The sequence below is a fragment of the Dermacentor andersoni genome, chromosome 2, assembly GCF_023375885.2.
Source record: "Dermacentor andersoni chromosome 2, qqDerAnde1_hic_scaffold, whole genome shotgun sequence".
NCBI lineage: Eukaryota > Metazoa > Arthropoda > Arachnida > Ixodida > Ixodidae > Dermacentor > Dermacentor andersoni.
This window is the reverse complement of record NC_092815.1, coordinates 135,065,763-135,093,747: the sequence shown is the minus strand read 5'-3', so window position 1 is coordinate 135,093,747 and position 27,985 is coordinate 135,065,763. Positions and strand designations below refer to the sequence as shown.

The following is a 27,985-nucleotide window of genomic DNA, read 5'->3' as shown; positions in this document are numbered from 1 at the left end:
ATGAGGAGGCGATGCCGGAACACACACGGGGAATGAGCGCGCAAACGGAGCCATCTTGATCGGCAAAGTTGATCGGCGGTGATGGTGGCGCGTCGACGAGGGCACGGGCGGCCGGGCAGGCAAGCAGCCCTGCAGGCCAACTGCCAACCCGTGCACCGAGGAGAGACGGCGTCGGAACGAAGCGAGACGCAAAGATGAGCTAAAAGAAAACATAAAGAAGAAGGAAAAATAAGAACCTAATGTCTCGCTGTGCTTTGTCATACCGTTTGGCGGAGGGGAGGGGGGGGGGGGGGTTCACTTGATTTTTCTCGCCTGCACGAGGTAGCGTAGAGGGCGGGGATAACGTGGTGATTGAGAAGAGAGGGAAAAATAAAAATAAAGTACGTAAAGGAGGTCAAGCTGGCAGGCCTTGCATGTCTGTCGAAGTAGATGTAGAAAAGCACTGGAAGGCAGACAGAAAGAGACAGAGGGAAAGACAGTGGCGAGAATGAAAGCAAGAGGAAATGGGGGAAGGGGGAAGTATATATATCTACAATGCGTCACGGGAGGGCCGCAAGCGGAGACTAATCAATACGTACGTTTGGAGGAGAGCCGATGAGCGAGAAAAAGAAAAGAAGGTTAGACTTTCCATCTTTTTTTTTTCTTTTTCTCATCTATGCCATGGCCTTTCCTGCATCCTTTTTCTCCTTTTCTCCCTCTCCGCGCATTGTCTGTTCGTCGCGTTCCCCCTCCTGCTGTTGCAGTTTTCCTTCTTCGCTTCCTATCTCGTTTCGTGGGTCCCCCCTCCCCCTCCTTGCATCCTGCCATCGATGTCCGTCTGTGTTTCTCGTTCTGTATGTATCGCTCTCTTTCTTCCTTCGTTCGCTCGTTCTCGGATAAACTCTAGTGCGGCGTCCTCTTTCATGTGCAAACACAGCGACGACCACGAAGACACCGTCAGGACAGAAGCGAGGCGAAACTGATAAAAATCGAGGAAAAAAAAAAATAACCGGCCAAGCAATTAGAACGACAAAGGGGGCTAGCAAGCTCCTACGGCTGACGCGAGAAATAGGAGTGTCTCGATCGGCTCCTGTACAAATTTGCTTGCATAACTGTCGTTGCTTGTATGGTATCTATAGTAATGCGTTCTTTTTTTGCTTTTGCCTGGTTCCTAACTTGCGCTACGCCGCTTTTACTAACACCTTTACTTACAAATCATGCTCACTGTCGCGTCGATCGTGAGGCGAATTCTTCGGAAGTCGCATAGTCATAATGCCAGCTCTGTCCCAGTTCTCTGTTGACTCTCTTTGTGCGACTGCAGTCTTTCGCACGCTCTAAAGTTCGTAATCTCCGATTAATTTACCGTTGATTCTGCGACGAATTACGGGGCGCTGCGCTTCCGAAAGGCTGCACGATTTATGTGACTAAGCACGACGAACAATAAGTTTTCCTGCTGCTTACGTGATAACTGGTTCACTGGCCGAGTAGTAACCCACTAACTTGTCAAATGACAAGTTGAGTGATAAAGAACAGTGCAATGCAGGGAGACGTAACATCTACGGATCAGAAAAAGACATTTACGACAACACCAGTGCACCTAATTAAGGAAATACAATCTAATGAACGGGGCTTAATAACGTAGCGTCGCAAGCGGTTAAAGTTACAAGCACGAGCTTCTTAGCTTGAGGGCTCGTATCAATACATGGGAAATAAGAAATCATTTTTTCCCAGGAACCACTGCGCCAAATTTGATGGAGGTTGTTGCATTTAAAAGAAAGAGTTAGTCTAGAGACCGCTGGAAGCAGTTTTTTTTTAAAATCGCGCTGTCAATATCTTAAATAAGCATTTAAATGTGGCAAACTTTCTGAAAACGATACGATCAAAGTTACAACTTTTCTAACTGACCAACGAAAAATGATGTCGCAATTCTGTAAATTGCATCTAAGGGTACATCTGAAGTGAGCAAAATTGATGTGTTATACATGGCTTTTATCTACACTATATATACTTATATGTGAGTATGACTTTTGTAAATTCCTTGTAACCCCCCCCCCCATTGTAACACATTCACATAATATATAGATTAATATATCAAATTTGTCCTCTTTTAATGTTCTAACAGAAGTGGTTTACAGAACTGCGATATCTGCTCATGGTGAAGAGTTGCGGATTTGTAAACTTCGTGCTCCCAATTTTTTTTTTCAATCTTACCAAGTTTCGGCAGTTTTTGTGAAAAAATTCAAGCTTTAAATCAAGATTCCGCTTCCAACAGTCGCTAGTACCTAGCTTTCTATCTCAAATGCAACAAATGTAAATAAAAATGGCCCAGACTGTTACCGCAGGAAAAAATTTCTGCGTTTTACATGTTTTTATTTAATAGGCGGCATCGGGGTATTGCCCGAGCTGAAGTTTCCTCGCAAATACAACAGCTCTGGGTCAGCGAGCATATGAGAACACATTTATTTCCTCACGCAACTTTAGCGGAATAGTATGCTCGTTATCGCGTGAAAATGCAGATAACAACTCTCGCCTTGCTAGATAAGTCGGTTAGCGAGTGTGCATCGAGATAAACAATTAACGAAGCCGGCAAACTTTATAGTTATGCATAGTAGACGAGAGCTTATTGCACACGCCCAGTTCACAAATAATGCTGCTGATGTTCCGACAAGATGTACGGCCGGCCACAAAAGATTACAGGACCCGGAATTTGCGAAAACGCGGAGTTGCCGCGAAGCATAGTCACATAGGATTAAGCTCAGAGTGTTAATGCTAGTAGCACTTGCGACCTACATACCTATGCACTAGATTAGGAGCGCTATGCCTAAACAGATAGAAAAATTCCAATTTTTCGGGGAAAACGTGTCCCGTAAACTTTTGTGACCTACTGTTATTTCCTTTTTTTATGTACAGCTGTCCATAATTATTAAAAATAGACGACACGAGACGCAATAATTTTTGTTTGCTTTTCAATATTGACAAGAAAAGGCGGACAAAAGAAAGCTCCTAGGCCGATTATTTAGTGGCGAAATTAAGCAAAATTATCTGATCAAGTGAATTGTTTTTGATGTGAGGCTGCCATTGTCCCTTAGACGTTCGTAACAAATGACGACCTCGTCACAAATTTACTTTTAAAACGGATGAAAATGTCATATTAAAATAAAGAAAAGCTGTCAAGAAGGCTACCGCCTCATTTTTCGCCTAAAACCGAAACCGAGCGCCGAGAGCGTCAGGGGGGTGCGCAGCCACGCCTTAATATTACACAACATGGCAGAAGCAAAAAAAGAATATATATCTTGCACGAGTAGATGCCACTGGCTGAAAAACACGCCCTTGCATTCCACTGCCCTGCGAATCCGCCGTCAAATAGCACCAAGAACTTTCGTTTCCTTCTTTAGGGTGACAAGCATAACCCAAGCGCGTATCACCGGCCGATATTGCTTGCTCCTGACGGCGAGCAGTGCAATGTTACGCGTACCATAGCGTCACCACGTGACGTAACCTCAAGGCGTGATCACGCGCCCTCCTGACGCGCTCGGTTTCGGTGTCAAACGCAAAGTGGGGTGAAACACCTCGTGACAGCGTGCCGTAAACAAGGACGTTTGGTCGGCGTGCCGTAAACAAGGACGTTTGGTCGCTTTAAAAATTCGATATTGCTATGAGCTTACAATTAGCTGCAAACGTGCAACCGGCGTTCTTGGAACAGCCTTTTATTAAGATCAGGCCATGAATTAGAGTTCGCTATTCAAGTCGGTACCGGATGTGCTGTGGACTCCGCAAAACGTCCCTCTGCGGTCAGAAGTTGCCTATACAGACGGCTTCACCTATCTCATACGCCCCGCAGGGTTTACCTAGTAAGTTCGGCCAAACAATACATGAGCTGCCAAATTTACTTTCATCAGCCTTACTCAGCACAAGTTTATCAGTCAGTGCTTCCGAGTTGTCTCGCTTGGTTCATTCGTGCAAGCTATTCGGCGAGTCAGTGGCAGGGCCCAGCAGCCACGGTCAGGGAAGTCCGGGAAGGGTACGCAGGGAAAGTTTCACTCTAAAATGAAACCGCGTCTCGTAACGTGTGCTCGCCGTTGGCCCTCCTGTCGACGACGTAGTAGGACACCCGTCTCCCCCATTTCCGTCGTTCGCTCACTCATAACAACAGCATTTATTAATAATTATTTAGCTAGGCAGTTATTGAAGTTTAGTTCTTTCGTTCATTCGCTCGCGCGCCCATTTGCTCATCAATCAATCAGCAGCCAGTCACGTTCTGTAAGCTGTTTCGCTTACAGTATGATGGTGCCTTTCAGAAAGAGCACGCTTTACAGGAGCAGAAAAAAGCAACAGGCAGGATGTGTTCCTACAGCCTAGTAGGGCACTAAAGGACGCTCATTCCTTCTCTTTTCCTCGTTCACTTATTCATCCGAATAATATTTATTATTAGTTAGTTAGCTAGGCAAATAACATATTTTTGTTATTTCGTTCATTCTCACGTGCTTTCGTTCACTCAGTCAATCAGCAGCCAATCACGTCTTGCAAGTTATCTCGCTTACAGTACAATAAAGCCTTACAGAAAAAGCACGCTTTACAGGAGCACAAAATTCAACAGGCAGCGTATGTTCGTATAGACTACTAGGCCACTAAACGACGCTCTTTCCCTCTCTTTTCTTCATTCACTCTCTCGTCGAAATAATATTTATTATTAATTATTTAGCTAGGCAAATAATAGAGTTTTGTTCTTTCATTCATTCTCACGTCCTTTCTTTTACTCATCAGTCAGTCAGCAGCCCAGTCACGTCTTGCAAATTATCTCACTTACGGTATAACGACGCCTTACAGAGAAAACACGCTTTACAAGTACAAAATGCCGTAGGCAGCATGTGGTCGTAGTTGGCTATCTCAACCAAAGACTACAACAAAGGACGCTTGTTCCCAACCTCTATCCGGTTTTCCTCCTTCGCTCAACCAACCAACCAACCAACCAACCAACCAATAAATAAATAAATAAATAAATAAATAAATAAATAAATAAATAAATAAATAAATAAATTGTTCATTCATTAATCATTCATTCATTCAAAAGTAAGTCAGTCAGTAACAACACGCTTAAACAGCCATTGATAAGATGTGCTCGTATTTGACTGTCAAGTAGACAATCTAGGATATCGTGATGCCGTGCTCTCCTAGGATGGTTATACAATGGCTCACAAGGTGCGGGCTTGTGTCTTGTACTGCCTCGCTGCATACCACGTCATATTGTTCGTCTTTCTCGCGCAGCACTTCTGAATGATTGCGCACTGAGCGACACATTTCGCGCGTTTCCTAAGTTTTCCCGAAGGCGGCACTCAGGCGGAGCAATTATCGGCAAGTCTCTCGCACGGATAAATCCGCCTACAGCCAACGTCCTCGTTCGCCTCTTCCTCCACTAGAGGGGTGCTAAAGGTCGCACCGTTCCTCCATCTTATCCTCCTGCTTTGCCAACCTTTCCACCTTAGTACCTTGCTTCATTACTCAGTCGGTGAGTCATCCAACTATTCTGTCGATTACCAATCAGTAGTCTTTTGCATGGTTTGTTGAATATATATATACATATATGTATATATATATATATATATATAGTCATATCATAAGAAGCCAACAAACACTGACACCAAGGACAACATAGGGGAAATTACTTGTGCTTAATAAATGAAACAAAGAAACGATAAATAATGGAAAATAATGTGGATGAAAAAACAACTTGCCGCAGGTGGGAACCGAACCCACAACCTTCGCATTTCGCGTGCGATGCTCTACCAACTGAGCTACCGTGGTGCCGTTTTCTCATCCACTTTCTTGCGTATTTATGTGTCCTAGTAGAACCCTGAGAGTGTTAAGCCAGCGCCACCACTCACAGACCTTAGCGGCGGATGTGGAACGTCCTTTTTGCCGCAGGCGTCACGAGAACGTGATCTTTTTGGGTGAAGGCACGCGAAATGCGAAGGTTGTGGGTTCGGTTCGCACCTTCGGAAAGTTGTTTTCTCATCCACTTTTTTCCATTATTTATCGTTTCTTTGTTTCATTTATTAAGCACAAGTAATCTCCCCTATGTTGTCATTGGTGTCAGTGTTTGTTGGCTTCTTATGATATGACTAATAAAAATCGGGCCCCTCGGTTAACCCCTTTCCTTCTCGTTTATTACATAACGAGGGTCTCGAATCCGGCAACATTGATGCCTTCAGGTAGCATATGTGGTTTTATTGACCAGTTGCCTTCAACCAAAAAGATCACGCTCTCGTGACGCCTGCGGCAAATAAGGACGTTCCACGCTCGCCGCCAAGGTCTGTGAGTGGTGGCGCTGGCTAACACTCCCAGGACACATAAATACCCAAGAAAGTGGATGGGAAAACGGCGCCGCGGTAGCTCAATTGGTAGAGCATCGCACGCAATATGCGAATGTTGTGGGTTCGGTTCCCACCTGCGGCAAGTTGTTTTTTCATCCACTTTAATTTCCATTATTTATCGTTTCATTGTTTCATATATTGAGCACAAGTAATTTCCCCTATGTTGTCCTTGGTGTCAGTGTTTTTTGACTTCTTATGATATGACCAATAAAAATCGGGCCCCTCGGTTAACCCCCTTTCTTCTCGTTTCTTCTCGTTCTCATATATATATATATATATATATATATATATATATATATATATATAGGGTGCTTCAGCGAACACTTCCAAAAGTCGTTAAAGGTTGCCTGTGGCAGATATCACAATTCTAGTTCATGAGCTGGTCTACTTGAAGAGGTGGACACTACTTGCACACCAATTTTAAATGCATCATCGACAAATTAACAAATATCACTAATTAACTTTTAAACTAATTACCTTATGGCCCATATTGCAATTTACAAACTCTAGCCGTGGAGTTCGCAAGGCGGATCCACTTGGAACGAATTCTCAGCATGACACCAGTTTCGAGATATTAATTCCCGAACTCTTGCGGAGAAATACATTGGCGTTCCAGTTAATCTGTTAACACAACGTTGTTTTATGCAATGAAGCGCACAAGTAACTGGAACGCCAGTGCATTTCTCCACAAAGTTCGGGTATTAATATCTCGAAGCTGGTGTCGTCCTGAGAATTCGTTCCAAGATGATCCGCCTTGCGAACTCCACGGCTAGTAATTGTAATTGCAATATGGGTCATAAGAAAATTAGAGAAAAAAGTTAATTAGTGAATCTTTTAACTGGCCCATTTTGGATTTCAATATTTTGTGCAGATAGTGTCCGCCGCTTGAAATTGTGTGTGTGTGTGTGTGTGTGTGTGTGTGTGTGTGTGTGTGTGTGTGTGTGTGTGTGTGTGTGTGTGTGTGTGTGTGTGTGTGTGTGTGTGTGTGTGTGTGTGTGTGTGTGTGTGTGTGTGTGTGTGTGTGTGTGTGTGTGTGTGTGTGTGTGTGTGTGTGTGTGTGTGTGTGTGTGTGTGTGTGTGTGTGTGTGTGTGTGTGTGTGTGTGTGTGTGTGTGTGTGTGTGTGTGTGTGTGTGTGTGTGTGTGTGTGTGTGTGTGTGTGTGTGTGTGTGTGTGTGTGTGTGTGTGTGTGTGTGTGTGTGTGTGTGTGTGTGTGTGTGTGTGTGTGTGTGTGTGTGTGTGTGTGTGTGTGTGTGTGTGTGTGTGTGTGTGTGTGTGTGTGTGTGTGTGTGTGTGTGTGTGTGTGTGTGTGTGTGTGTGTGTGTGTGTGTGTGTGTGTGTGTGTGTGTGTGTGTGTGTGTGTGTGTGTGTGTGTGTGTGTGTGTGTGTGTGTGTGTGTGTGTGTGTGTGTGTGTGTGTGTGTGTGTGTGTGTGTGTGTGTGTGTGTGTGTGTGTGTGTGTGTGTGTGTGTGTGTGTGTGTGTGTGTGTGTGTGTGTGTGTGTGTGTGTGTGTGTGTGTGTGTGTGTGTGTGTGTGTGTGTGTGTGTGTGTGTGTGTGTGTGTGTGTGTGTGTGTGTGTGTGTGTGTGTGTGTGTGTGTGTGTGTGTGTGTGTGTGTGTGTGTGTGTGTGTGTGTGTGTGTGTGTGTGTGTGTGTGTGTGTGTGTGTGTGTGTGTGCGTGTGTGCGCGCGCGCGTTTGCGCGCGCTTTATTTTCTGAAGTAATAAGTCGAAATTCTGGCAGCTTGGTTTAGCTCCTTGAAGTACGCTTGTTAGTTTTTCTTTTCATTGTTGTTCTATCTTAAACACGAATGGTTGAAAGATGCTGTCTGCCAGGCACTGCCAGTCAAATTCAATGCGACTTTGGAAGGGTTGCATTTTGTAGCATATTGTAGTTACTATTGTTACAAGCTCATGGATTCAACGAAAAGAGAATAAAACTGGCTCTGTTGGCAGGTAACCACGCTGTCAAGAAGGCGATTTATGCGTGAAAAGACAGCGTGTCGCGTGGGTGCACCGTAAAATAATTTACACCCTTAAAAGTGTATGGTGGTTTAAATGTGTTTGTATACCACACCCTTACACCCCCCAAAAAATGGCGTAAGGGCGTGAGATTTGGACAGTTTCACTCCCTTGTTCACTCATAAGGGCACAAATTATTTTACAGTGTGCATTTCAAATCGCAGAGCGCTGCGGCATGCTCGGACGAAAGGAGTGAAAAGTGCACTGACCGATGCATATGAATACGGGCTCCCCCGCGTACTGCTCCTTGGCAGTCGGGTGGAAGTAAGGGCACTGCTCCTCGACGCGGTGGCAGAACTCGCGGCACGGCTTCATCGGCGACGGTGCAGGCGGCGGCGGCGGCGGCGGGGCGAGGCTCCCTTCCGCCGCCGCCGCCGCCGCTGCCGTCCCCGTCGGCGGCGGGGCCGTAGTTGCCGCTGCTGCTTGTGCTGGCGACCCGCCGTCGACGGTCTTCCGGCGACCGGCATCGGCCGCCGTGGGACCGTACACGGGCACCAGCATGGCGCAAGTCCATTCGCGGTACACCACCTGCAAACAGGCGAAGCGAGCGACGCGTGAGGACAGCGTTCACGGCAGCAGGCTAGCTGCACTTGGCTGCTCAAAACGGACGGGAAAGAAATGAGCGACATAGGGAGGTTGATCCGAACCGAAAATACGATTTGCCACCTTGCACTGGTGGACGGGGGGGGGGGGGAGGGGGGGGAGGTAGAAATTTAAGAAGAAAGTAAAGAGAGAAACAGAGAACGCAGACAGGCGATGATCGCAGCGGGTCACAATCAACGCGCGCTATCACAGCACATAATGCAGGTGCAGCCCAGCGAAAGCAATTTAGGCTACAGCAGTTTCTGCAGGTCTGTTATCTTCAAAATCTGTAGCAGTGCCTTCGCCATCCTCGGCTGCGATGACTTATGAGATAGATTATACCTTCAAGCATTCCTGCTGAAAATGTCCGCAAACACATATTTTTTTCGGGCTTCCTCCTACGCCTAATACTTGGCCTATCTCCCGCAGGAGGCCTGTTGTGCAACTTGTCATGAAACAACATCAGCAGCAGCGGTAACAACAACAAAGACCACGATGACATATTTCTCACCACATTACTGGAGACGAGGTTAATGAGGCTAAAAGATTGCAAGCCATTCACGCAGAAACGTGCGGTAGCTTAAGGCGGCACTTGCTTGCAAAACATCCGGGAAAGTTAAACGAAACAAACTAAAAAAATGCTTCGTATAGCGGCTGAAAGGCCTTACGATTGCAAGTTCACGTTCCTCATGGGCGCGGTGACGCTGACGTGCCCTTGCTCGTCAATGGCCTCTTCAAGTGCACCTTGGGGACCTTGCGCTGGCAAGGCGCAGATGTTATACGCTTTGGCCAAGCATCTGCCTTTGTTACGGCGCGGTGTTTATTTATTTATTTTTGATCATCGATAATGCACTCGCGAAATGACGGCTGTCGCCTCCTTGACTTCAGTGACTCATTTATGCGTCTTTTCGTGCCCATCTTTTTTTTTTATTCACCATGTGTTTCTCCCTGCGCTGATAGACTCATGACACTCAGGAGGCTTCACACGAGATGAAGCGAACTAATCGAAACACAAAGCATGTCTTCCTTTCGATAGTGTTTTTTTTAGAACACAGCTTGGATCCACATATGATACATAAGAGGCTTCGCAAATAAATCCAGACAGTAAGCGTAAGAAAAAAATTGCGTAACCATCAGTTTATGCCGCATTTAATGCATTTTGATGGTTCTAACTAAATCTCGCTCTGACCATGGTACACCTGGATGTGGTTACGTTTGAATTTGTCTCTGCTTTCGGCTTGTACCTTCTTAGGGACTAAAGGTGCCAGTCTGCACCTGACTAGTCCTCAATATCTCGTACACTCGAGCAAAAACGGTAAGATACTACTAACGTGCCACGAAGCTGAAAAAAAAAATCGACAAAGAATATATATTTTGCCGCGCTCTTGAAAAGTCAACTAAAGAAATCAATAAACGAAGAAAGAGAAACTACGTTTACCTAGAGATAAGAGGAATGACATCCCATAACCAAACTCTTCAAACACTTCGGAAGTAAAAACAGCAGACTTCAACGATTCCTTCGGCTCATGAACCGATTTACTGCGGCAGCAGCATTTTCCCACAGTCAAAACGACCATCCTATTTTCGCTTGCCCGCTTTTTGCTCAAGTTGTTGCGCTCACGCACAACGGGTGCGACGCAGGACGATCTAGCGGTTGTAGAGCAGTAAGTTAGGGTGGGTGCACTCCTGAAACAATGTACGAAACTAAGAATTCGACAGAAATATGGCATAGTTAATTTATTATTTAAGCAATAACAATAAGTTGTGTTATACTGGAGAGTGAAAAGTGTAGCTTAAATAAATAAGTTGCGTCTCTATCTCCTTAGTTATGCATAAAAATTGCTTCCTGTATGGCATAGTATTGTTTTGTGTGGAACTCTAAATGACGTAAAATGCAGACCACTGTTAAAAGAAAACACTCTAACCTGCGGCTTTCACACTGCTGGTGCTGTAGCTGAAAGTTCCTGCTGAAGCTAGGTCAATTTTTTTAGTTCAAATGTACCGCTTTACGGAACCTTCTGTTCGCAACTGTTTGGCCAAAGGCTTATCAAAATGTTTTTTTTTTCTACGTAGTCCAACATTTTTTTCTATTTGAATATATTTGATTCGGACAATTTTCTTGCAACACGTTTATCTTCGTTGCTTTCGTGTGTTATAATGATGAGGTTGCCTTCTGATCAGTGTGTTAAGTTTTGTGAAGTGTAAAACTGTCCTATTGTCTGTCTCCATCATTCAGTAGGGCAACGACCAAGCACCCACCTGCTTAACGTGTCGGAAGCACGGCGTTTGAGATTACCTTTAAGGAGAAAGTTTCCTTACATAATTATTGAATACAAGTGTTTGACTATTGACGCTGATTACTTTTCAATGAGGCCACAGCTTCTACATCGGATGTCACGAGCAAAATGACACAGTTCCATCTACTAGACTTGAGTGTAAGTAAAAAAAAAAATATCGTCTTTCTCTACATCTGCTGTGAAGATATGTCGTATCACGTGGCCGCTAAACAGTCGCGTGAAATTAAATGCATATGCAAAGTACCTGTTTCTTGCTGCTCTTCGGACTTAGTTGTCGCCAGTGGCGCCATGCATGATATCGAGGTTGTTTTCCGTCAACCGTGCAGTTATTGGCGCATCCTCTATTATGGGTATGTGCCAAGTTTGACGCTCATCGACATCATTTTGATCTACAGCTCTTTTGTGCGATTGACGCCGTTTTTGTTTTTTTGCGAATGATGGCAGATAATTGCACGTCGACACACTGCTATTTTCGCAATGTATATTATGGGATTTTGAGTGTCAGAACCACGATCTGATTAAGAGGCACGCGGTAGGGAGGACTCCGGAATAATTTGGGCCACTTGGGTTTCTTTAACGTGCACCTAAACAAGATTACACCGGTGTTCTCGCATTTTCCCCCCATCTAAATGTGCCCGCCGTGGCCGGGATTCGATCCCGCGACCTCGTGCTCAGCAGCCCTACGCCATAGCGACTAAGCAACCACGGCGGCCGTGCCATTTTGTCCAGAACAACTGTTATGCTACGAACACATCGTCGTCCTCGTCCACAACAGTATACTGCTGGTTCTGGCCTCCGAAATAGCGCGCGTGTATTTGCCATGTTTGAGGTTTATCATCATTATCGTCATGTACGCCTCCTTTGCGCCACCGACGCCGCTTTCAGGAGCATGACAACGAGTGATCGCGCAAACACACCCCCGTCTTATCAAGAAGAACTTCTATGCGATGCCCGCATAATGTGATGCTAGTCCACTACAGTATTTCCGTTTCCGCCCTACGATTCCGCCCCTACGTTTCCGCCGCACAGATCCGACTATACTCTAAGGGTCTGTGTGGAACGCAAAGTTTTGCACTAAATGCCCAGCACTGTCGTTGCGCGACAGCTGATTGGTTAGAGCGCTCGATTCCCCAACGCAGACTGCTTCACTGACATTGTTTCAAATCACAGTAGAATCGGTCGTGGAGAAGTTTCTTTTTCTTTTTTTTTTAAGATGTGCTGCTGGGCGAAGCTGTGGATGATGAGGTAGCTTGACGACGACAGAAACACTTGTTGCGCAATGTCGTCAACGACAGAGGTCGTCATTAGCGTGATGGAATGGCTGGTCGAACGGGAGCACGGACAAGGCACGCCCAATTTCGAGTGAGCGATTAGTTGTTATAACTGGGAAAAGGAAAAAAAATAAAGGAGAAAAACACGGGGAAAAAAAGAAGAACGCGACATGTCACTGAAGAATTTTACATGCTACGTCAATGCACTGCGCAGGTGTGTGGAAAGGTGCCAGCGCCACCAACAACAAGTCATCTGCTGCAATGCGAGGGAACTGTACGCTTGCCAGAGGCAAAAAATTCGCGCGTGCTCTGCGCTTGCACGCTGTTTCCATTAACAGTGAGGCGCCCGGTACATCTCACTGAAGAATTTCACATGCGTCTAGGCTAGTAACGATGCCAGATTTGCCCATGAAAAGAACAACTAATCATTCTGCGGGGCGCATATGTCTAGTGCTCATCCAGCCCAGGTTCAAGGCCGGCGCACTGGCCTCGTGTACGGCCGAGCAGAAGGCAGGAGTTCCGTTGGCCACGGGCGTGCGCTCTCGGCGTGCGTGGCGGCGGACGCTCTGCTCGGTGTCTAAAAACCGGCGCGCACGTGTCGCCGGCGCGTGTAGGAGCAGGGGGAGTGCGAGAGGGCCTTCAGGGGCGCCTCAATGGGGCACCACGTGACTCGGACACGCCATCGATCCCGACGCCAAGCGCGCCTCTTGCTCCCTTTTCTTCTCGCCTTCTCTCATTTCTATATCCCTTTTCTCTCTATGCCTTGCTGCTCCCAAGTGCGGGTTCATGACGCCCGGGGCTACCGCTCGGGGGCGCGGGCGCCCTTGTCTCGAGAGGGGCGTAGCGCCGCGACCGCGGGGTTTCCCGGCAATTCTCTTATCTCCCTCCCGGGCGCGTGCTTTCCTTATCGCCACCGGATGTGTTCGCACCTGCCTTTCAGCGCGCCGATGCTTGCTAAGTGATTCGGCGTCCGAGGTATTCCTCTCCCGGGTTCGGAACCTGTCTCGACGCCCTGTACGAATTCGACGCGATATCGTTTTTTTTTTCTTCTAAGAATACAGAACGCGTCTGTCGGAAGCGGAAATGGGCATTTACGGAAGAATGCTTGTAGAATTATCGGCCTTTGCCGTGCATCACGCCTGCTACTGCGACGGGGTGACACGCAGGAAACGAGGCGCTGAGCGTCTGTTGAACTTTCACTTGGCCCTCATCGCCACTTCTGTACCGTCGTCTCTCACGCCGAAAAATGCGAGACAACGCGAAAGGTTGTAGCACGCCTAGAAGCGCGTGCAACCTCAAGCGCCTTTCGCGTGCCACCGCGTGTGCGAAAGCGAGTTGTGTACGTGCCTTGTACAGTAACTCATACTTCCATATCGTCAGCAACGAATGGCGTGGTATGAAGGGCGTCACTCGCTTTTGAGCTCACCATTATCTGCCAGAGGAAGATAGCGTTTGAGTTTCAACGCTGCGTAGCGGCGCAATTGACACAACTGGAATCGGTTGGACAACAAAAATAAATCGCAAATAAGCGGGTTCTCTTGAGAAATAGTGAATGAGATCAAATCACATCAGTCTCATCACAGCAACACAACGTCAATGGAAACACCACACAATTTCTATAGCGATCTTTTAAAATCTGATGCTCTCGCATACGCAGCGCTCCCTCATCCTACCAAAGTCAAGGGCCCAAGGAGTAATTAAGTTAAGAAATCCGACATTCGAAATCACTTTGGGTCACTTTGGGTTCCACCACATATGCCATGCGTAACCAAGAGATTTCATCGAGAGGAAGCCTCACATCTATATCGAATAAGGACTGGATCTGCTAGTGCACCAGCACGCTTACTTAAGACGAAGCGCACTAATCCTCCGAACTGTATGGCATGCGACGAGACAGGCGACATTAAACATTTTCTGTGGTCGTGCCCATAATTCTGAGATGAAAGGGACGCTCTCCTAGAAAATCTGCAACAAAAGGACCTTCCACATAAGTGCCTGCAACAGCTTGTGTTCCCCGAAGGACTAGTTATAAACCGCAAAGAAACTTCACGTCTTCTTATCGCATTTTTAAGAGAGACTGGTCCGATCGACATGTGGTGAAACACCACAGTGATATTATGAGAGACGCTCGGGTGGAGCAATTGCCGGCCTTGATCGTCAGGCTAAATACGCCGGTTGCTACAATTCACCACCAGTACCACCACCAGTACCACAACAACCACCACCACCACCACCATTACCACCACCACCACCACCACCGCCGCCGCCTTTTAAAGGGTTTGAAGTTCAAATGCAACACACGGATAACAATAGAGGACGTTGTAGATGTTCCGGGTTAAGTTCCAATAATATTGAATAGGAAGTTTGCGACCTGGCGTTTAACGTGCCCCCACGGCACTCTACACGAGCCTTTATTTTTTTAATGAGTACATTGTTGCGCTAAAAGGAAAATCAATACTTAGCAGGGCAAGTAAAAAACGATAGGTCGAGCGCTGAACTTGCAACGATTTAAAGTTTTTTAAAAGAAACTTGCTAACTAGTTGCTGCCAAGAACATTTCTCGCTCGCGGTGGCAGGGGACGGAATTGCTTCATGTGCGATTTTGCTGTGAAAAATACTTGTGATGAAACACCTTTACATTCACTTATTGCCTTGACTAATTTCGAAAGGTTAAGTTCTGTGCAAAGCGCTATAGCTTGTTTCTTGACTCTTGTTGCCTTTTGCTTGACTGGGACAAAGTTCTTTTCTACAGCTTGTTGTGCCTTGTCGTTAAACACAACTCCTTAGAAAACCACGAAACGTCCTTCCTTGTCAGACTGAAGAAGCTGAAGGTCATTTTCTTTGAAAAAAGTTACGACGGTCCTTGCCTCTGGACTGGTCCTCTGGGCTTGCCGGACCCCACCTTGTTGGGAGCCCGACCAAGGGCATCAACATCCTCCAGCAGGCATCTCTCCTGGTCTTCACTTGTGGCTTTCTTTGATGTGCGTCTATTTAAGGCCAAAAGTTCATGGGCTGGTATACGTGGTTCGTTGCTATACTTCGGCTTTTTTGTCCAGGACACGGGTGACTCTTTCCGGGATTGCTATATGGTCTTCAGGCACCAATAAAAACAGACCCTCTTTTCCTACTGCCTTCTTGTCTTTCGCGACATGAAGCAGTCCTCTAATGCAATCCAGTCACAGGAATTCGGTAGCTTGGGACGCTTGATGATTGAGAATCCTGAAACGCTGCTCAGCAATCCAGGTAAGGAACGAAGCATAGCAAAGGACATGCAAGACGTCCCAGCTATGTCTGACTTGAGCCCACAACTCCGGGCGCAGAATCTTGCAAATACTCTTAACGTGACCTGTTGACGCTTTGAAAGGACCAAAAAGGAAATTGACCTCGAATTTTTTTAAATTTCGCCCCTTTTTGACCGGGAACAAAGAGCGCCTAAGACGGGACGGCGGGAGCCCGACAGAGAAGACACTGCGAGTAGCACCAGTGTCCGTCGTGCTCTCACCGTCCCGTCTTATGCGTTGTTTGTTCCTGTCCCTAATGATGTATTAGCCAGTCCAGTTTAGCACACTAATAAATTCCGTCTCCATCGTTCCGGCTGCCCCGACCGGAAGCCATGGCTGTGACATTAGTTGTCGGCACCCGAACGTCATAAGTTCGTAACCACCGAGTCACCATGGCGTCTGTTCGGACAACACAGAACCACTCGTATGAGACTTGGCCACTGTAACCAGCTTTCCGTAACACACTCTGATCAAACCAACCGTCAGGTCTTCTAATGCACTGTAGGTTACAATTACCATTGTCGGCGAAATCTTAGTCTGGCGTGTGTTGCGCGACCTCACAAAGTTTTTTTTTGTTCCCGCGCGCCCATATGTTCCGGCCAAGATAGTCATGGTCAATACGATTCATTCGCAATAACTCTAATTTTCTCTCACTGTTTCTTTTTGCTTTTCTTGTAGCAGCTTTCTGCTCTGTTTAAAGGCATGTTCATCCTTATCACAACCTCAGGAACTCTACAGACACGCTCAGTTCAAGAAGCCGCCGGTAAGGCGGGGAATATTGTGCGCCAGGAAAGCAAGGTGCGTTCTCATTAAGGGTGACATCTAAGAAGAGTACCGCCGGCACCAGTAAATCCTCCGAGCCCTTATCACACCAACGAGCTTTGGGAGAGATCCTTGGCCAACTCCGACCTCGAGGATCAGAAACGGCTGATCGCGAGGACCCAGGACGCGGCCTGAGCTCAAGGCATTCTGCAATGAGGACGCCTCTCCAAAGCTACATTCACATGATAGAGATGTTTATTTTCTCTCTCTCTCTCTCTCTCTCTGGTTTTGCAATACTTGTTATTTTTGCCGCGCATGTATGGAAACGACGGACGACGCCACATTTACGGGAGCTATTGATAGGTAACTGCACATCAGCCATTGTCTGCTCTAACATCTGCAACAACAAATATGTTAAGCAAGTACTCGAAGTCTGCTTTGCGAAGTTCATTGAGTTGAGCACTTGGTGTTGTATGTTAAAGTTTTTTGGGAAGTCGCAATTATAGTTTACGTGAAGCTGCTTGAAAAGTGCCGAGTGATTGAAATTAAGAAACGAGAAGAAAGGGGGTTAACTGAGGGGCCCGATTTTTATTAATCATATCATGAGAAGCCAACAAACAGAGACGCCAACGACAACATAAGGGAAGTTGCTTGTTCTTACTAATTGGATTAAAGAAATGATAAATTAATGGCAATGAAAGTGGATGAAAAAACAACTTGCCGGAGGTGGGGAACTGTCCCATGTCCTCGCATTACGCCTGCGATGCTCTTACTATTAAGGGAAGCTATTATTATTATTATTATTATTATTATTATTATTATTATTATTATTATTATTATTATTATTATTATTATTATTATTATTCAGCCTAGTTACGCCCACTGCAGGGCAAAGGCCTCTCCCATACTTCTACAACTACCCCGGTCATGTCATGTACTAATTGTGGCCATGTTGTCCCTGCAAACGTCTTAATGTCATCCGCCCACCTAACTTTCTGCCGCCCCCTACTACGCTTCCCTTCCCTTGGAATCCAGTCCGTAACCCTTAATGACCATCGGTTATCTTCCCTCCTCATTACATGTCCGGCCCATGCCCATTTCTTTTTCTTGATTTCAACTAAGATGTCATTTACCCGCGTTTGTTCCCTCACCCAATCTGCTCTTTTCTTATCCCTTAACGTTACACCTATCATTCTTCTTTCCATAGCTCGTTGCGTCGTCCTCAATTTCAGCAGAACCCTTTTCGTAAGCCTCCAGGTTTCTGCCCCGTAGTTGAGTACTGGTAAGACACAGCTTTTATACACTTTCCTCTTGAGGGATAGTGGCAACCTGCTGTTCATGATTTGATAATGCCTGCCAAACGGACCCCAGCCCATTCTTATTCTTCTGGTTATTTCAGTCTCATGATCCGGATCCGTGGTCACTACCTGCCCTAAGTAGATGTATTCCCTTGCCACTTCCAGTGCCTCGCTACCTATCGTAAACTGCTGTTCTCTTCCGAGACTGTTAAACATTACTTTAGTTTTCCGTAGATTAATTTTCAGACCCACCCTTCTGCTTTGCCTCTCCAGGTCAGTGAGCATGCATTGCAATTGGTCTCCTGAGTTACTAAGCAAGGCAATATCATCAGCGAATCGCAAGTTGCTAAGGTATTCTCCATCAACTTTTATCCCCAATTCTTCCCACTCCAGGTCTCTGAATACCTCCTGTAAACATGCTGTGAATAGCATTGGAGATATCGTATCTCCCTGTCTGACACCTTTCTTTATTGAGATTTTGTTGCTTTCTTTGTGGAGGATTACGGTGGCTGTGGAACCGCTATAGATGTCTTCCAGTATCTTTACATATGGCTCATCTACACCCTGATTCCATAGTGCCTTCATGACTGCTGAGGTTTCGACTGAATCAAATGCTTTTTCGTAATCAATGAAGGCTATATAAGGGTTGGTTATATTCCGCACATTTCTCTATCACCTGATTGATAGTGTGAATATGGTCTATTGTTGAGTAGCCTTTACGGAATCCTGCCTGGTCCTTTGGTTGACAGAAGTCTAAGGTATTCCTGATTCTATTTGCGATTACCTTAGTAAATACGTTGTAGGCAACGGACAGTAAGCTGATCGGTCTATAATTTTTCAAGTCTTTGCGTCCCCTTTCTTATGGATTAGGATTATGTTAGCGTTCTTCCAAGATTCCGGTACGTTCGAGGTCATGAGGCGTTGTGTATATAGGGCGGCCAATCTTTCTAGGACAGTGTTCCCACCATCCTTCAACAAATCTGCTCTTACCTGATCCTCCCCAGCTGCCTTCCCCCTTTGCATAGCTCTCAAGGCGTTCTTTACCTCTTCCAGTGTTACTTGTGGGATTTCAAGTTCCTCTAGCCTATCCTCTCTCACCTTATCGTCGTGGGTGTTACTGGTACTGTATAAATCTCTATAAAACTCTTCAGCCACTTGAACTATCTCATCCATATTAGTAACGATATTGCCGGCTTTGTCTCTTAACGCACACATCTGATTCTTGCCTATTCCTAGTTTCTTCTTCACTGCTTTTAGGCTTCCTCCGTTCCTGAGAGCCTGTTCAATTCTATCCATATTATAGTTCCTTATGTCCGCTATCTTACGCTTGTTGATTAACTTAGAAAGTTCTGCCAGTTCTATTCTAGCTGTAGGGTTAGAGGCTTTCATACATTGGCGTTTCTTGATCAGATCTTTCGTCTCCTGCGATAGCTTACTGGTTTCCTGTTTAACGGCGTTACCACCGACTTCTATTGCGCACTCCTTAATGATGCCCATAAGATTGTCGTTCATTGCTTCAACACTATGGTCCTCTTCCTGGGTTAAAGCCGAATACCTGTTCTGTAGCTTGATCCGGAATTCCTCTAGTTTCCCTCTTACCGCTAACTCATTGATTGGCTTCTTATGTACCAGTTTCTTCCGTTCCCTCCTCAAGTCAAGGCTAATTCGAGTTCTTACCATCCTATGGTCACTGCAGCGCACCTTGCCGAGCACGTCTACATCTTGTACGATGCCAGGGTTCGCGCAGAGTATGAAGTCGATTTCATTTCTAGACTCACCAATCGGGCTCCTCCACGTCCACTTTCGGCTAACCCGCTTGCGGAAAAAGGTATTCATTATCCGCATATTATTCTGTTCTGCAAGCTCTACTAATAACTCTCCTCTGCTCTTCCTAGAGCCTATGCCATATTCCCCCACTGACTTGTCTCCGGCCTGCTTCTTGCCTACCCTGGCATTGAAATCGCCCATCAGTATGCTGTATTTTGTTTTGACTTTACCCATCGCCGATTCCACGTCTTCATAGAAGCTTTCGACTTCCTGGTCATCATGACTAGATGTAGGGGCGTAGACCTGTACAACCTTCATTTTGTACTTCTTATTAAGTTTCACAACAAGACATGACACCCTCTCGTTAATGCTATAGAATTCCTGTATGTTACCAGCTATATTCTTATTAATCAGGAATCCGACTCCCAGTTCTCGTCTCTTTGCTAAGCCCCGGTAGCACAGGACGTGCCCGCTTTTTAGCACTGTATATGCTTCTTTAGGCCTCCTAACTTCACTGAGCCCTATTATATCCCATTTACTGCCCTCTAATTCCTCCAATAGTACTGCTAGACTCGCCTCACTAGATAACGTTCTATTGAAGCTTTATTATTAAGGGAATTAAGGGAAGCTTAGCGGTATCTGTTGTAGCGATTTAAAATATTTTCGTAAGTCATTTATATTCTTTCAACCAGAATGGAAGCGAAAACTACGAAAAGAAATTCTCGTGTTCAATTACGGTTCCCTTTCTTTTTCTTGCTGGCAATGACTTCTTCATATCTAAGCTGCTGCCTGAAGTTCGTTTTTATTTTCATTCAAAGTTGTTTCCACGCAAAAATACAGAACTGCTTATTTTCTACCTACGAAACGCGCGCGGATTCCTTTTTTTTTTCCTTTGCCGATGCTGCGCCGGCAAATGGGCCGGTAGTTTAATTTCGTATGTACGCTTAATAAGCGTTAAGCCTTTGTAATTAAAGTAAAAATGTCTACTGCTACATTGTAACTGAAATATAGTACATTTGAAACGCTTGCAGCGAGATCTGGAAAACCGTGTTCGTATTTGGAAAATTTGTAAAAGAGCACATGAGGTACAGGTTTATGGCAAAATGTTTCACTCGCTCCTAATATAGCACTGCTCAGCCCGCATTTTCTTTAATGCTTGTCGGTACTGTGTACGGCGTGCAGTAGACGTGTCGACGTGTAGACAGTAGACGTGTGCAGTAGACGCAGCAACGAATGACCACGATCAGGCACTCCTCCAGCGAGTGCTTTTCTTACCTCATATAGCCGAAGAAACTCTTTAACTGGTAAAATTGTGATGTGAAGTGTGTGCGTGTGCGTGTGCGAGTACATGTGGGTATGTGTGTGTGTAAAGGAGAGGGGGGTAGTGCGTGCGCATGCAAGCCTTACTGCCTGATGAAATGTTTCACACTCTGGTATGTCTCATAATCCAATCCTTTCTGTTGAGGGCAAATAACCTGTCGCTCGAGTAATGTTTGTTAACAATATCCTTCCTTCTCCCGGATTGTTTACCGAAAACGTCTGAATCCTCGCGAATGTGCGCGATGTGTGCAAGAAGCTTTGTCTACAAATGTTGATAGTACCTGTTATGCGGGATATCATGAGCACCGGAACACTGTTTATCAACAGCGAACAATTTTGATTTAATTAGCGCATTACAATCAGCTCAGTGGCCACCTTCGAGCCACGCATATACAAACGCACATGGAGTTCTGCATGCTTTGTGCATCTCTTATCGCGCACCCATCTCACGCCAGAGAGATCCGTAATGCTGTGTCTAGCAGGACAGCATTTTAGGTTGAAACGAAAGTGCCTAAAAAAAGAACGAGAACAATAAAGCAATAACGGAGATGACACGCTTCGGAGAACACAAAGGTACTAATTACGCTGCAACTGCTGGTTTCATACAGGAATCTCTACGCACCCAACTCGGCTGGCTTAGCGCAATTCTACGAGGCAGCATTTTCGGTCTGCTTTTGTCTTTGACTAATGTAAACCAGAGACATTGTAAACAAATGTCGCAGCGCGGCAAAGCCCAAAGCTGGGAAAAAAATGCAGCTTCGATTTTTTTTATTGTTACATATGTACGGGAACCAAGTGCAATCGTAACGCTTCCTTGTTTGCGCACCCATGTGGTTTCGCACATCTGTTGCAAGAACCGACCCAGCCCTTCGCAGCTCCGATGCCGGGCAATACAGGCGGAAGGTGCACGAGTGGCGACCCTAGCTCATAAGTGGCGTTGCCCGAGAGCGCTGTAATCGCGTCTAAATTCCGCCTTCGCTTTTTGTCTCTTGACCCGGGCAGTGCGACAAAAGGCTTTCGGCGCCCTGAATCTGCATACAAGCATTGCTCAATCTAACCTCGCATCCCTACGATGGGCGTAAAGCACTTCACATTGATTCTTTCATGGCTTAGTCTATTAAAAGAAAGAAAACAAATCTTCCAATCCATAGACATTAGCACCACTTCTGCAACTGCTATATTTTTGTTGGCTGAATGGTTATTTTGTCGTTTGAGGTCAGCTTGGGTACTTTAAACCTTTTTTTCTCTTTTGAACATGCCATGGTCCTGATCAAGGTCATGGGCTTCGCCGCAAACGGCCGCTTCGAATTTCAGAAGTTCCGGTCTGTCGTATGGAACAGTAAAAAATTCCGCTTAATTCAGCTTGCACTAGCTTCAATTAAATTAGACGTACAAGGACTGCTTATTTTTACATTTCATGACACGGTGATTGTGTTTTATATTGTACTTGCTTTTGAAGTACACATCACACAAAATTATCGCCGTGAATTGTCCCGTTTTTATGTAGATCTAATTCACATCTTCATGTATGCGAGATTTCTTGGTGCACCCACGCTTCACACTCCCTACACCTCCCCCCCCCCCCCCTCACAGACACACGCTTTAAAAAAAATAATGCCAGTTAGCTAGATCGTACCGATAGCTCATTTTGCCCCGACCGCGGTACGGGACAGACAGGCAGATGAGTGCTGCTAGGGGACAAAGCGCATGGGGATATAAAAGCTTAATAGCAGCAAATGTTTCGCACGTGGAGTGAACCAACTTGTAGACGTAAACGTTCGTAACTATTTGTTTTGCTCTATTTCTCGGTTTTGTCGGGCCGAGAACGAGCCTCGACATACCTGTGATGAGTGGTGCATTCTGTCGTACATGGAAGCACAGCAGCGACAGACAATTGAGCGACGCGAGAAATCACTGCTCGTCTATGTTCATCACATTTTCTGACGGCTCCGCCTTGGCGCCACGTAAACCAACAGCAAACCAACACAGGGGCCCTTTGCATATTTGACGTTGGCACTCTCGTTTGTGTATTATCTCTAGCCCATTCACTGCACTTAAAGAATAAATAATAAGCTGAAACTAGATCCGGAAGAAGTTTGCGTCTCAGGGATGGCGTTAAAAGCGAAACACATAAGACACGAACACACTTTCTCTCGCGTTCTTGTCACTTTGTAATCTCTGTCACTGCGCTCCTTCGGCTCTCCTCTTCACCTCGTCGGACGGGAACAACGCACTGGAAGCTGCACTGGCCTACACAGCTACTTGTTGATGCCGCCGCCACCTGGCGACTTTTCGAGCGCAGCTGCGAAACTCACTTTGGTTCTGATATTGTACACTACCCCGGGACGAAATACTAAGAACCACTCAGAACAAGCGCCTATAGATCCGTACCAACCACCCCGATCATAGTGCTTGTTAAGTTTTCATAATTTCCTAGACAAGAAATAGACAACAACAACAAGCAAATCACCAAGTTTTTATTTAAAAGAAATGTGGGGCGTGATAGGAGTGATGTGCAGGCAAAATGTGAAGTGTCTGGGCTGATTAGGGGCTGAATAAAAATTGCCGAATCCCCATTTTCTATCTGTTTAGAGTGGTCAAGTGAAAAGTTTACAAGCTTTTTCCCTCGCACACCTTGGGAAACCAACAATGGCGGCAATATTATACCTTTAGAGCTTAGGGGCCATTCTATGCGTGACAAGCACAGAAAGTTTGAAGTGTATAGATTAATGACACGCTTTGCAGCAAATTACTTTACGCACGCGCTCCAGAGCTTAAGGGGCGTATATTGAGTGCGAACACGTTGAGTATGAGTATGAGTATGAGTATGAGTATGAGTATGAGTATGAGTATGAGTATGTTGAGTTCGTCCATTGTCTTCGAAAGAACTCAACATGCCACAAAGTTAAAATTCCCCAGAAATGAGGGGAACCTGATGAGCGACGCGCGGGCAAAGTTTCAAGAGTGTTAGTTAAATGCAGGCTTTGTAAAAAAAAAAAAAAAAATCCTTCACGAAGTGTTTGAAAGCGTACGTCGGCCGTTACCCGCTATGTCTTCCAGTGTACCGTGAGAACTCTACGTGGCACCGAGTTCTCATTTAGTAAATGGGAAGGGGGGAGAGGCATGTTAAGTGTGATGTCTGGCAAAACGTTACCCTTTCTGGCTTCACTATGAGCTTTGCAAATAATTACGAAAACTTAGTTTTCTCCCCATTTCTGTGCGTTACACGAGGCATCCGTGGTGTTTGTTCTCAAGGAACTAAACGAGGCACCTTGTTTATATTTAGTGAATATGACAGTTACGTTACGAGTGATGTGTAGGCACAGTTCAAACGTTGTTTGTTTATTGTGGCTTTTGCAGTAAACTACGTATACTAGCACTCCATAACGTTTTTCTTTTCTCTTTTGTCTTCTTTTTTTTAACGAATGGCGCAGAATTCGGCCCGCTGTCCTTGGTGAGCTATAACTGCGACCGAGACCAAAGTCAATGAAAATAGAAAAAATGGTTGGGGGGGAATACACTATGTTTGATGTCGATACGATGTTAAATATGTTCTTTACAAACGCTATATCGCCCACTCCAGTGCTGGGTAGTAAACCGGAAACTCGTCTCTGCTTAACCTCCCTGCCTTTCCTCTCTCTCTCTCTCTCTCTCTCTGGATTAATTTACAGATTTTCTGAAAAACATTTTTAGCTAGTGCTCGACAGCGTTATCCGACCATTATCCACTGTTTTCCGAGTGTGCCGAAAGAATTCTACATCAAAGCGAGTTTTCATTTGGTGAAAATGGGGCCCGTGTTAAATAGGACGTGTGGCGAAACTTTAACGTTTCCAGCTTAGTTATGAACTTTGCAAATATTTCGTCAGTCGTCTTTTTCTTCCAATTTTATTGCGCAGTACGAGACGCGTATTAGGTTTTACGACGTCCTAGCTGAAAGAAACTCGGTTTATATTTGGCGGAAACAAGGTGGATGTTGCGCGGGATGTATAGACAATGTTCAAATCTTGAGTGTGGGTTGATTGACATTTGCAGTAAGCTACTTATGCAAGCGCTCTAGACATTTAAAAGTGCGCTTTAAGAAATACGCAGAATTTAACTAGCTGTACTGTAACAACTCCGATAGACACCGATGTCAAATTTGTTAATAAAGGGAGAGGGAACGTTACGGGTGATGGTCATACGAAGTTACAGTTACGAACGCAACTGCTCGAGAGAAACAACTTGTGCAAGATGGCACAAGTCTGCTGTCTTTTCGACAGATTTAGGGTTCGGATATGCCGGAAGTGGTGCTACCCTCAGAATTTTTCTGGAGCAGATACGATTACTACACTGCTACTTTGCTTCCATAGTGAAATTTGAACATGTGTCTTAAACTGAACAATTAAAAAAAGTTAATGAAGGAACCTTCTAAATTAGCTTCATAATAGCGAATTGTCATGCAAATATGTCCGCCTCTTTATGTTTTCCACTTGTGGAGGTAGAACAGCGCTATTTCTGATACGCAATTCTTAAAGAAATGTGGACAAATTAAAGAAAGAAATGAAGGGTAGTAAAACAGGGGATATTGAATCTAATAATGCACTGGGAGGCTCATTTTCCAGTTAGAGTACTCGTTTGCCCCGTATAGTGATGTCAGCTGTAACGTTTTATTTTATGCTATAGACACAACGTTCAATTTAGTGCCTATAACCAGCTAACATGTAGGTTTCTCTTTCGAAGAAGGAGTTGAAAGCGTTTTCTGCAGTTTCTCGACTGCCAGTGAGACACTTAATGTGGTATAGGGTCGTCTACAAGTGCTTGAGGTGCCAATAAAGCTGCATATTCTCAGGACGTGTTATGCAGCAGTTCCGCAATGTCGTTTCTCGAATTACGGTCAAGTTAGGATGCAACCACTTGGAACGCCAAATAGCTTGTGCGTCGAAGGTGCGCGTCAAAGCTAGCGTAAGCTGCTAGCACATGAGACAAGGATGTGAGAGCCAGAGAAGAGGGAATCTGAAAAGTGCCATTTGTGAGATACCTAAAAGAAAAATCAATTTCTGCAGAGGGGAGAGAGAGAGAGAAATAATAAGCCGAGTTTATTCTTTTTATTCGCACAAGGAAAAGTGAAAAATTAATAAAATAAAAAATTAGGAAAGAAGAGATGCCTAACACCGCTAGGTTTCTTGCCTTCCTTCGTGAATAAAAAAATAAAAAAAGTTAAAAAGAATTGTGCGACAGCTAAGAAAAGCTATTGCCAGTATCACTTGCGACAGCCTAACAAAACGGACGAGAGAGTACTGTTCGAAAAGGGCGAAGAACGCGTGTAGGAGGCGCAGAATTTTCAAGCGGATTAATGCAGTACGAGAGGCGCGGGACCAAATTCAAAGCAAGAATGGCGAAACCTGTGCGTGTTCCGAGTGGAGAAGACAGTCCAACAATGGCTGTGCCACTTGAACCAAATAGGAAAAGACGTGGGCCAGAGGCAGCTGCTGACGCATAAAGATGCGACGTCGCTCCTCGACATGCAAATGTCCCGCTGCAAACGGCGCTTTCTCTGTTCGGGCGATCGCGCCTCCACGGACTGGTTCGTGGGCTGCTGTGAATTTCAACTCCCCACTCTCTGTCAAGGTCGATCGTACGGTGCGAACCAACAAGAATGAGGCCGTTATTTATGCAGTTCCACCCGAAAGCTGGCAAAGTTTACAAACGGAAATCATTTCTGTAAACTACGTTTATACGAAATACCGCAACTCCCTATGGAGACGGCGAACCAACCCGAAGACGGGCACAGAGAAGCACAATGAATGAATGAATGAATGAATGAATGAATGAATGAATGAATGAATGAATTAATTAATGAATGCTTCATTTCGTTTCATACAACCTAGTTGAGCGAATCGTCTGAGGCGTCAGCATGACTGGTAGTCACAAGTGTACTGACTCAGTACATACCGTGTGAGTCTGTTTTAGTGGAAACTGATTTTTTTAAGAAACGGAATTTAACCGATGTTGTAATGCTTTCTTCGCTACTCGTTCTTTCAGCATGGCGGACACTATATGATTGAGTAGCTGTCGTTGTCTGTTCCTAATTAACAAAGATTCGCTAGTTACGAACCGACAGCGACGGCTAGTCAGCCATCTAGTTACCGCCATGCTGAAAGAACGAATGGCGAAGAAAACATTATTACAGTGGTTCAACCATATTTAAAAAAAAAATCTGTTACCAATAAAAAAAGAGCACACAGTATACGCGGCAGCAGCTTGGTTACGAAAGTGCAAATAAAAATGCTTACCAGCAAGAGCATGAACGAGAAAGCCTATTGAGGTTATAGCCGGTCACTATTTAACACTTAATTATTGTTTGTAATGAACACACACGTCTGCTGGCAATGATTGTCACAATACATTGACATAAGTTCTTCGTTTACTCGATTCACTCGTCATTTTCCGGAAAATGACGCAAGCTATAGCAAAAGCTTTCCCCCAGTTTTCTTGAAGCTTGCTGAATAGCTTGGAAAGCTTTATTTCGGCCGGTGGTTCCCTAAATAAACGATAAGTACATTTTTATCACAGCATCCGGAAATATTAGTGTGCATGAATATTCGCTATTACTCTTTTTTAGTTCTTGAACTTTGGTGCTTTAGGAAAAACCCGCACGAACGTGAAACAAATCCGCATATTAAGCCTTCAACTGCAAAGCGACGGGGGAAGCGCGGTATCCCTGCAACATCTGGGAAAATCCCCAACACAAATCACGCACCGCATCCGTCGTGTCTCAAACAGACAACACGGACTGAAAGAAGCCGGCGCAGTCAAGGTCATATACGCGCTGATTGCCAGCAGACTGATCTTCAGCATCCCTTACCTTACCCTTACAAGCAGTGACGTGCGAAAGTTAAACACTCCTATAAGGCGAGCCTATAAACAGACGTTGGCACTTCCGCCAGGGACCTCCGCCAAACGCATGGAGGAGCTCGGCATGCACAACACAATAAGCGAACTGATAGAGGCGCACCTGGTGAGCCAGAGGCAAAGGTTAGCGTTCGCGGAGCCGCGGGAATA

The 27,985-nt window shown here is 45.4% G+C and overlaps 1 protein-coding gene and 1 non-coding gene across 2 annotated transcripts in view; one reads left to right on the top strand and one right to left on the bottom strand.

The window, feature by feature from the left end:
- LOC126540683 (uncharacterized) overlaps positions 1-27,985 on the bottom strand; it is a 206,298-nt gene that overhangs the window by 73,985 nt on the left and 104,328 nt on the right. The window contains exon 2 of the mRNA XM_050187520.3: positions 8,577-8,895. Coding sequence (XP_050043477.2) covers positions 8,577-8,895 — 319 coding nt within the window. The remainder of the gene's footprint in view (positions 1-8,576; positions 8,896-27,985) is intronic.
- TRNAL-CAA (transfer RNA leucine (anticodon CAA)) lies at positions 6,360-6,432 on the top strand. Its single transcript has one exon. It is a non-coding gene; the product is annotated as a tRNA-Leu (tRNA).